We start from the raw sequence: 11,558 nt of genomic DNA, 5'->3' as shown, positions 1-11,558 counted from the left end.
AATTATGTTGAAAATCGAGGGTGTGACAAATTGGTATCAGAGCAACTAGGTTTGAATACTTTGAGACCGTGGGGAGACTTCTAGTCTCATGGGTTCAAAGTCACACCTTTTTCATATCACATGTGTGCTTGCGTGCATTGATATTATTTGGTTTACGTGGCATTGCATTTTAATACAGTAGAGTGGCGTAGAGTTGTTTCGACCCGTGTTGGGATAGTTGGAGGCTTTGACCTCCTAAGATAATGTTGTTGTTGATGAACCCTTCTTTTTTTATAACTGTAGCTAGATGCCTCCGAGAACACGCGTTAGAGCAGGTGAGATCGGAAGAAGGGGTGGCCGTGGCCGAGGGGCACTGGTTGAGGATGAAGTTAGCCAACATGGGGAGAATCCGAATGGTAATCCGGGGGAAGGGCCTAGACACGGTCAAGGAGAGGAAGTACCGATCATTCAAAATCCCTTTGCTAGGGATTTTGTTGCGGCTCTTGCGGCTGCAAATCTTCTTAACCCTGCTCCTAGGGAAAGTGCGGATAGCCGTGCTTTGTCTGCAATGAGGGAGTTCAATCGTAGAAATCCACCTACGTTTGATGGGTCGAGTAGTGACCCTCTTGTAGCCGACCATTGGTTGGCCCAGATTCGAAAACTCTTTAGGGCTCTCAAAATTACGGAAGACGACTTGCGGGTAAATATAGTGGTTGTTCAATTAACTGGGGAGGCTAACGAATGGTGGGAGTCGGTTTTAGAATTGAGGAAGGATGCTAGGAGAGCGGCAAGGACCGCGGCTCAAGCAAATGAGCCAGATGTGGAGAACCTAACTTGGGCCGAATTTGAGGTGTTTTTCGAGGAGCAATACTTTCCAGAAACGAGTCGCAACCAGTTGAGAGATGAGTTTGAGAAGTTAGAGCAAGGGGATATGACCGTGTCGGAATATGCTTTAAAGTTCCAATCTTTGTCTCGTTTTGCACCGGAGTTGGTGGCAACTGAAGAGAGGAAATGTAGGCGGTTTGAAAGAGGTTTGCATGACACCGTGAAGAAGTTTGTGATGGCACAACGTAAAGGAAAGTTTGCCGAAGTTTGTATGGTAGGCTCGGCTTCTTGGTACTCAAACGGAGGTAATTTGATCAATCTTGATGCAGTCCTCAAGCTTAACTATCCTATGACTTTGACCATCTTCAATAGTTTAATAACTGGGAAATTGAAGAGTTTGGCTTCTCTGAATGATCCGAATTATTTTGAACTCGTTTCACTTTTAGAGTTTGGTTCATCGAGTTACTATCAGTATTCATTGGTTTTTGGGAAATTTGATAGCGATTGTTGCGGTGGGATTGATATTCCCAAAAATCAATCACTTGGTTTAAATCCAGGATCGTTATGTTACACAACGAGTAGGCAAAACGATGTCTTTAACTTGGAGTATTTGAATGAGTGCAGTTCTGTGGGCACGCCACCCCGGAAATTTTGCTTTGTGAAATTTGATGCGGCCCTTTTTGTTTGGAAGAGCGCGGCGAAACGCCTCGATTCAGAGTCGCCCCTCGGGTTTTAGCGGTGAGAGCACCCAAGGAACCGAACTCGAAAAACGTTTGCCACGTTTGTTTGATTTTGAAAAGGCATAGACCGGTCCGTCGTCACCTTCGATATCTGAGGTTCGGGAGCCAGTTTACGAGAGGGGAAGGGTTTTATGGCACCCCTCTCGCCCAATCCGGAGATCAGTCTCTACTCGGGCATTTTATAAAACATTTGCATTTCTCTCATTTTGATCATTTTTTAGCCAGTTAGGGCGGGGGAACAGTTAATGGGGATTAAAGCACTGTAACAAGTTGTGATTTATGACAAAAATGCTTATGAATGGCTTGATTGCAATGCTAAAATATAGATTGAGAACAAGCACTGAGCAAACTGGACAAATTGCAGTACGCTGCCCCGCAAGGGCGTGAGCAAGTTCTACCAGCATGCACTGGCCGAGCCACTGCATGTTGATATGACTTGCGCACGCCACAGGGAGACTGGCGTACTCCACTCATCTGGTTTCACAGTCCTTGTTTGCAACCCTCTGGGCTCTGGAAAAGGACCAGCGCACACCCAGGACAAACCATGCAGCTAAATAAGCAGGATATATATATTTACAGACAGCTGGGATGGCTTGAAGCCATGAACATAGACAAGAAACCCCCTAAACAGAGTGGGGACAGGAAGGAGGCCAAGATTAAGCTAAAATGCAAGGGCCAGCCACTGGATCCTAGCTTTAACTGCCGTACGCCAGTCATGGACTGCCGTACGCACGTTTGACCCTAATCCAGCGCTTGGTTTTGCATCATCTGGGCTCTGGAACATGACCAGAAGGATCCCAGAGGCCTTTTGAATAAACAAAGAGGAAGCAATAACCTTTACGTCTAAACAGTTCTAAGCATACAGAAAGCAACAAACTGGTTGTTTAGCATGCAAGGGTGATTGACAGAAAGATAAAACAAAAGGAATGACGATCCATGATCCCCACGCCAGTTGCGCTCGTACTGCCATGACTGGCGTACGGCATGTAGAAACTGGCGTGCGCCAAGTATCGTCGCATACGTTTGTTGTATTTTTACCAGTTCAAGGCCAGGACTGGTATTGTTTACCAGCCTGGGCCTTGCTGGTTCCCCTCAGGGGCCGAAAACAGAAAGGAATGCAAAGGTGGTATACCTTTTGAGTGTTGAAGTTTGTAGGTGGTTTAGAGCCTAGAGGTTGAAGATGGATGTTGTATAGTGACTGGATATCAGTGGAGGTATATGGAAGTGGGCTTCTTTCTTTTCTCTTTCAATGGAAGAAGGGGAGAAAAAGAGCAAGAAGAGAGAAGAGGGGTGCTTTTTGCTTCTTGATGATGCTAACCCCTTGCAAATGAATGCAAGGGGGGTATTTATAGGGGAGAGAGACTGAGATCAGTCTAGGACCAAGGCCTTGTTTGGCTGGTCAAGGCAAGGTTGGAGCCTCCCATGCATTAAATGCATGGGACTTGCCTTGATGGGGGGTGTAGGAGAGAGAGGGAACGTCTCTGCCGAGAGTAATCATCAGGGACGCTGTAGCCGACGTCAGGGTGGCACAAAAGTCCCGCCCAAGTTGCTGAATAAAGTTGATTTGACTGGGTTTGACTGGCGTGCGCCACTATTAAATGGCGTGCGCCAGTAAAAGCTGGGCCACTGGTCGATGACTGACACGTGGCAGATAACTGGCGTACGCCTTCAGGACACTGGCGTATGCCAGTTGGGTTTTGCTGGGGCTGTTTGGCTCTGGTTTGAAGGGCTTGAAAGGGGTTTGAGAGAGGTTCAGGACGCTCAAAGCTCAACCACACCTTTGTCCTTAAACTGTTTTCGACTAAAATCATCATTGGGGAGATAAAAAGATCGACAAATAACGTTATCTGGACAGTCCAGAATGGGGTGTCTACAAGTTCTTTAAAAAATTGTACTCCTCTTGGTAAGGATGATAACGATGAGTTGCCAAGTCAAATGACATTAAATGCCATTCAGTGTTCTGAGAAGGAACACAAGGTGCAATATGTGATCAAATTTGGATCAGGTTACCAATACCTAGCTCTTGATCCCAATACAGCGCTCGTTGGAGAGGGATCGTGGGATGAAAAGAAGAATCAGCTATGCATAGTTGCTTGCCGGTTTTTGAACTCTTCCGACTCGTTGGACAATGCCCGGGTTGGTGATTGTTCGATTAGGTTGAGCTTGTGGTACCATGCTTTCTGGACAATCAGGAACAGAACAAGTGTTTTGGGCCAGATTTGGACTGACAAAACTGTTAACGAGTCTGGATACTTCAATAGGATCACGTTTAGAAGTCGCGACAATAGCATGGCTGTGGTTCCTGGTTTGAGATACGAGTACACGGTAACCGAAAAAGTAAAAAAGTTGTGTCCTTTCAACAAGTCGGTTATTAAGAAGGGCAACAGATATCCGAAGTGGAACTCTGACGACTTGGCATTTGACATGTTGGTTGAAGATTCTACGGGGAATCATTCTTGGTCTTGGAGTAAAGCAACGCCTAGCTTTTTCGGTGATCAAAATTACGTGCTGAAGCGGAACACATTTTCTACCCGTACGTCAATGAATTACATGATTGCAGTTGAGGGAGAGAGTATACATCATGGCCCATTGAATATTACCTACACGATTTCGCTGTATCAGACTTCTTCAGCTACATCGGTAATTTTCAATAGTACCCTTGACATTTCTGCTGAAGGGTTGTATGATAAGGAAACAGGAAGGGTATGTATGGTAGGCTGTAGAAAGCTATCAATAGGTGAATCAATGGACTGTGAGCTTCTTTTGAAATTCCAATTCCCGCTGGTAAATGCAAAAGAAGAAGGGAAAATTAGGGGAAGCATCGAAAGCACGAGGGAGGAAACTGACCATCTTTATTTCAAGCACTTGGAAATGACTGGATGGGTTTTCTACAGAGAGGAAGCCAAAAGATCTGTTCAGCGGTTGGATTTGGAGATCGTGATGGTTTTGATCTCCTACACGCTCGCTTGTGTGTTTGTGGGGCTGCAAATTTTTTACGTGAAAAGGAACCCTCAAGTGCTTCCTTTTGCGTCCCTTTTCATGCTTGTGATCCTCACTTTAGGGCATATGGTTACTCTTGTGCTAAACTTTGAAGCTTTGTTTCTAGGAAATCGCAAGCGAAGTAATGTATTGCTTGGGAGTCAAGGGTGGCTCGAAGTGAACGAGGTGGTTGTGAGAGCAGTTACAATGGTGGCTTTCTTGTTGCATCTCTGGCTTCTCCAACTGGCGTTTTCTGCACGTTTGGGCGACGAAAACCAGAAGGACATATGGGTTGCTGAAAAGAAGGCAATGCTGGTTTCTTCAACAATTTACATATTGGGGTTGTTTTTTGCTTTGTTTCTAAATACGAGGAATTTAATATCTTATGGTGGTTTGGTCCTCGACGGTTTCCTTCTCCCTCAAATCCTCCTGAGCATTTTCCATATCTCAAAGGAAAATGCTCTTTCTCATCCATTTTACATTGGAACCACTTGCGTTCGGTTGCTACCTCATGTGTACGATCTCTACCGGGCTCACAACTTTGCGCAAGTCCAATTTGATGGGGCATACTTTTTCGCAAATCCTTATGTGGATTTCTACTCCCTCACATGGGACGTAGTTATTTCTTGCGGGGGTGTTCTGTTTGCGGTTTTCATTTACTTGCAGCAGCGATTTGGCGGGCGGTGTATTCTTGGGCGGAGATTCAGGGAGGTTGAAATGTACGAGAAGGTGCCAGTAACAAGCAGTGAGCAGTAGATTACCACATGATATAAGGTTCTAAATGTCTCTTAGTTTCACTATGCATGTTTTCAGTACCTTTTAAGCGTGTAATGTCGTCCTAAGTTTGTCTATGTACCTTGAACGGGAAAAGAGTTTCACTCTCTTTCTCGTATGCTTAGTCCGGATCCAGTTAGGGATTTCGGATTGGGCTATGGTGCAGACCTCTTTCCTTAGCCGTTGGATTGTGTTTTGAATGGTCGGGATCCGCGGATAGTTTGTTCGTGTGAACAAACTATCCGCGGATCCCGACCATTCAAAACACAATCCAACGGCTGAGAGCCGAGTCCCGCACCAAAGCCTCCATCCGGGATCCCTTAGGGGATCTAGAGTGCTCATATGCTTATCATGTTTTTCCCTGTAAAAAGGTGATCTTATTTTGAAGTGTAGTTTTTGTTCTGGTTGCATATAGTGCACATCAACTTCGCATGTAATCATGAAAATGATCCAGTGCATTTGAGGCACCTTCTTCTCGTGGTGCTCGAGGTTCCTTTTCACCCTACGTTTTGGTGAGGCCAAAACAAAATGTATAAATCCTACCACAATGTGCGGTAGAATAGGAGCCTGACGCACCATGTGGAGCTAGGTGGCCCTTGAATATTCTCTCTGTAATCATAGGTTGATTGATGCAAAGTAAACCATCTATGTTTTATCAGTTTTTTCGCTTAAGAGATTTGTGATCTATTGACAGAACAAATAAAAGGGAATGCCTGTTTGTACCACAATTAAGATTTTTATTTTTGCCCGTCGATTAGGCGACACGTGGCAGGGGTAAATATGAGCAAATGTGAGGATAGAATGGACTTAACTTAATGATTCAGCGTGAAGGTGAATCGATGGTGAAACTATAAAAAGTCTTGTCCATCGATTAGCCTCCACGTGGCGTATTCCTGCGGCATTTTGGACCGTCGATCGGGTGACAGGTGTCAAATGGACGTGGATCCCATGATTCCACGATTGAAGAGGATGGAAACCGCAATTAACAAGGCAATTTTCTCAACGTGGGCATGATCGGCAGTTGAAGGAGGTTCATAATCAGAATCCGAGAAGTTTTCAACTGCCACTTTGGGGGGAAAGTTTTGAATTCAAATGTAATGTGAGGAGGCCTATTTAAGTACAAGTTAGTAGCAGTTTCAAGGACACACAAACAACGCCAATCAGGCCTTTATCTTTTCTTTTCTTTTCTAGGAGTAGAATTAACTTGTAATTGTTCACTCAATCATCTCGATTGGTTGTTCTTCTACCTTGAGGGTTAATAAAGTCAATTTTGTTAATCTTCTTCCATACTTCATCCACTTCATTGTTTGTTTCCAAAGAAGTCCTGAAATACGGCAAGGAACCAAACTCCACTTTTCACATCCACATTCCAGCAAGCTTTACAATACGATTTCCCGTCGATTCTCCGTCGATTGGAAAGAAAACAAGAATTTTGGTAACAATTTTGGCGCTAGAAGGAGGGCCCATTACTAATTTGGAAGTGAGTAATGGCACCAAAGACTAGGAATCAATTGCCAACAGATGGCAACAATGACAATAATTCTGCCAACACTAATGGTGGAAGTGATGCAAATGGAGTCAATACTGGGAATCCAGACCAGAGAAGTCCAGAAGTAGGCCAACCAATTGGCCTAGAAAGTGAGTCACGTGACTTGGTCCAAAAATTTGCGAGGATTTTAAATGATCCAGAAAGTGAAGTAGCCAAAACTCTGATGGCTATGTTTAAGGCAGCAGTGGTTCAAAATCAACCAACGGTGGAAGTCCCAGTTAACGTAAATGTTAACCCTGGACAGACCAGTGGATATGCTAACCGTAGTACTGAAATACCTACTACACAGGTATTTGAAAATCCAACTTTTGAAACTGTTTTTTCCGGCATGAATAGAGTTCCAAATAATGTTAGCAATGGTCAAAACCAGAGTTTTTATCAAAATTTACCAACCACTGTCCCTATGGGAACAGAGACTGGGAACATTGGAAATAATGCCCATGGAGGGCAAAATGCGTATGCAAGTATTTTTAGGAATGATAATAGGAATATTCCAGGTATGGCTAATGGTGATCCAAATCTTTATGGGTATGATCCACCAAACGTAAGAAGACAAGATTATCCATATGGATATGATATTAGGCCTGAAACTCTTGTTCCTCCAAATCAAACTGGAAGAATTCAAGAGCCTTATTTAAGGGCTCAACTCACGAATATTATGCAAGACATGTATGGCCCTGGATTACGGAGAATCGAAAAACCTATGTTTAGAAAACCATATCCAAATTGGGTTGATAATGTGCCTTTTCCTAGGCATTATATATAGAATCCCAGATTTAGTTCTTTTCAATGGAGAAGAAAATCAATCAACAATAGAGCATGTTGGAAGATTTTGCCTGCAAATAGGCGAAGCGGATTTGGATGAGGCTCTGAAATTAAAATTGTTTCCTCATTCTCTTACTAGAACTGCTTTTTCTTGGTTTATTAACTTGCCTCCAAATTCTGTTCATTCATGGAGGGAAATGGAAGAACAGTTCCATACTCAATTCTTTAGGCATGCACCAGAAATTTCAGTAGCAGACTTGGCTAAAATCAAACAAAAGCCTTCAGAGTCTGTTGAACAATATATGAACAGATTCAAAAAGATTAGGAATCAGTGTCATTTTTACATCCCTGAATCTGAAATAGTAAAGATAGCCCAGGAAGGGTTAGATTATGATTTTAAGAAACATTTTACTGGAACTGAATTTAGAGATTTATTTGATTTTACTTCCAAAGCCATTGGATATGAGGCTATTCTGATGGAAGGAGAGTACAGGAAAAGCAAATCACTTGGAACATATTATCAAGATATAGAGGGTGATGTGGAGATTGATGTCGCCCAAGTGATTGGAAAAGCACCAATTGTTTGTGATACTTTGACAAAGGCTGAGAAGCCTGTGAATATGCCCTCATCTCATCCTAACAGGAGAAATCAAGCTAATTTTAGACAATACTCATTTGATTTGTCTAAAGCTGATCAATTGTTTGATGAACTAATTAATCAAAAGTTCTTAACTTTGTCACCAGGGCATATGATCCCTCCTGAAAAGGATAGAAAAGGAAAAGATTATTGTAAGTGGCATAACTCTTTCAGACACAATACTAACAACTGTGTTACATTTCGGAATTGTGTGCAGGATCTGATCCAGAAAGGTCTGTTACAATATGCTAAGGGAAATAAAGAAGTGATGGGGATTGATATTGATCCTTTTCCCTTGGTAGAGGTCAACATGGTGACTGCCAGAATGAAGAAAGGAAAAATGGCATCTCACATTGAAAGAAGGATTCAAGAAGAAAAGGAAATTATGGAAGGAGAAGAGGAAGTTCAGATGAGGCAGAAGTTTGAGAATTATTTTTGCCTAAGATGTGATGAGGAAATCAAAAAAGGGGAAGAGGTTGTTGCAGAAAAAGAGTACAATGGTACCTATGCTAAAGGTTCCATTAGATTCAATACCATGGGAAGTAGTGATTTGCAGATCTATGTAGGACCAAAGTTGATTTTTGAAGGTGAAGACCCTGGAATTTTTATACCCTCTGAATCACTCAAATGGTATGGGGAAAATGATGGACCATTCCTATTTAAAGGATATCCTGTGATTCCAGCATTACCAGGGAAGCCAGATACGGGCCTAATATATCCACCTTCATTTATGAATGGAAGGGGAAGAGGCTTTTACCCAAGAGGTATGAAATCAAGGGGAAGAATGCCTTTTGTCAGAGGTGGATATCAAGGGAGGATGGTAATTCCACCAAATATGGAGCATCATGGATGGGATACAGTAAGACATCCTAAATTCCCAAGTGTAAGGGAATTTGAGCCCATTACTAATACTCAGAAAAGAAGGTTACAAAGGAAGATTTCAGAAAGAGAAAGGAGAGATCAACAGGTGATGATGGATTCAACACAGTGGCCTGAAATGAAGGCTAGAGCAGTTCTAAATCGGGCAGCTCCCATGGTATGGACTAGGGAGTCCACTGCACCAACTGGAACAGTGCCTAAACAACAGGTAAAGGAAGCTGAAAAACCTGGGGGGCAAACAATCAAACCAGCCATCACCCAAAGGCTTGGGGGGCAAAGCTCAAGTGTTTCTCCTGTTCTATCAATTAAGGAGCAAAAGGCAGAATTCAAGAAGAGTTTAAAGAAGAAAATGGCAGAATTTCAACAAGTATTGTTAGAAGATGATGAGGATGATGATCTTCTGTCAGTTAACAGTTCAGACATGATGAAAGAAGATTTCAAAGATGACAAGAATGAAGCAGATTCTCAAAAGTCTACCTCTTTTGGTCAAGCATTGGATACAATCCAATTCGGGTCAGTCTCCCCTACTAGAATTCATTGCAACATGATTTTAGTTTTGCCTAAAACTTTTCAGGCAAAACCTAATCAACCCACAAGCTTAGAAAGGGATGTTGAAGACAAAGCAGATGCCATAGTAAAAATAAGTGAGCAAAAGGAAGACTCAAAAAAGAAGTCTATTCAAATTGAGAAAGACACAAAAGGAAAAGACGTGGTTGTCTTGAGGGCTCCCGAAAATGCCTTGGTCAGGCATTTAAGGCCATTATATATTATGGTTCACATTAATGGGCAACCTATTAATAAGGTTTTGATTGACAATGGAGCTATAGTAAACATTTTGCCTTCGAAAATGATGAAGATTTTGAATAAAAATGAGTCAGACTTGATTCCAACAGAAGTGACAGTTGGAAACTTTGCAGGAGGATGTTCACCTGCTAAAGGTGTGATTTCTTTACAATTATAGATTGGAAACAGAAAGATGAATACTACTTTCTTTGTTATTGATTCTTCTTCCAATTATAATGCCTTGTTAGGCAGAGATTGGATTCATATAAATGGGTGTGTTCCCTCTTCTTTACATCAGGCATTAATATTTTTGAAACAAGGAGAGGATAAAGATATCGACGGTATGGAAATTTTTTGGGCAGACAAACATCCATTTAAAGCAGATACCAACAATGTGGAAGCAGGTCTATATGATGAAGACTTATGACCAATCAAGGTGGAAGGTTCAGAAGTGAAATTGATGGGAATAAGTATTACTGAAAGCCAATTCCTTAAATACATTACTGATGGTTTTAAAGAAATAAGTGGAGATTTTGTTAGACCTAACATGATACTAAGGTCTAGTGGTTCTACATCAAAGGTTTCCCATGATCAGTGACAATCTAAGTCATGTGAATGAAGAGTTAGCTACTTTAAAAGCTACTTTTAAGAGATTATTTTCTTTCATTGTATCTAGGAAATTAGAGGCTGATGAGCCTATTTCTTGTAATTGGGCAGACTGCGTAGTTGATGATAGTCCTTTGTCTGTTAAGGAATTAGCTATGGAAGATCTTAAAGCTGCTCCTGCTAAGCTTGATGATTATAAAGCAGAAGTAAAAGATCCATTAGAGGATTTTAATGTAGGAACAGAGGAAGATCCTAGAATTCTTCATGTATGTGCTGCTTTACCTGATGAAATGAAGGATCGTTTGAAGTACTTGTTGTTAGAATTCAAGGATTGCTTTGCTTGGGATTATCCTGATATGCCTGGTTTGAATAGATCACTAGTTGAACATAAAATTCCTATTAAAGAGGACTTTGTCCCATATCAACAGATTCCAAGACAGATGACACCTGAAGTTCAAAAAGAAGTAAAGAAAGAAATGGAACGATTATTTAAGGCCAAATTTATTAGGCCTGTTAAGTATGTCGAATGGATTTCAAATATTGTTCCTGTAATCAAGAAAAATGGCAAGGTTAGAATATGCATTGATTTTAGGAATTTGAATACGGCATCACCAAAAGATGAGTATCACATGCCTGTTGTAGACCATCTAGTGGATGCAACCGCAGGCCATCGATTTCTTTCCTTTATGGATGGTTATTCTGGATATAACCAAATATTCATTGCAGAGGAAGATACACACAAAACTGCATTTAGATGTCCAGGATATATTGGACTATTTGAATGGATTGTTATGGCGTTTGGATTAAAGAATGCAGGAGCAACTTATCAAAGAACAATGAATGTGATTTTTCATGACCTAATTGGAAGGTTTATGGAAGTTTATATTGATGATATAGTGGTAAAATCACATACATTTGATGAACATATAGACTATTTAAGACAAGTCTTGGTGAGAATGAGACTATATAAGCTGAAAATGAATGCAATGAAATGTGCTTTTGGAGTTACTGCTGGAAATTTTTTGGGATTTCTGGTTCATAA

At 41.6% G+C, this 11,558-nt stretch overlaps 1 protein-coding gene across 1 annotated transcript; it reads left to right on the top strand.

The window, feature by feature from the left end:
• The first annotated feature begins 286 nt into the window (after positions 1 to 286).
• Positions 287 to 5,279, top strand: LOC131322670 (uncharacterized). Its single transcript, XM_058354079.1, has 2 exons — positions 287 to 1,432; positions 3,501 to 5,279. The coding sequence occupies exons 1-2, from the start codon at positions 287 to 289 to the stop codon at positions 5,277 to 5,279; spliced, it is 2,925 nt and encodes a 974-aa protein (XP_058210062.1).
• Positions 5,280 to 11,558: the final 6,279 nt, after the last annotated feature.

Source organism: Rhododendron vialii, chromosome 4a, assembly GCF_030253575.1.
Source record: "Rhododendron vialii isolate Sample 1 chromosome 4a, ASM3025357v1".
Lineage (NCBI taxonomy): Eukaryota > Viridiplantae > Streptophyta > Magnoliopsida > Ericales > Ericaceae > Rhododendron > Rhododendron vialii.
This window is presented reverse-complemented; position numbering and strand designations above follow the sequence as displayed.

What these genes read in the sequence shown, in the direction of transcription:
- LOC131322670 (XM_058354079.1), top strand. Translation starts at nt 287, where the DNA reads ATGCCTCCGAGAACACGCGTTAGAGCAGGTGAGATCGGAAGAAGGGGT. An exon ending in ATTTGAATGAGTGCAGTTCT is followed by an intron (nt 1,433 to 3,500) that starts GTGGGCACGCCA and finishes AATGCCATTCAG; the next exon opens with TGTTCTGAGAAGGAACACAA.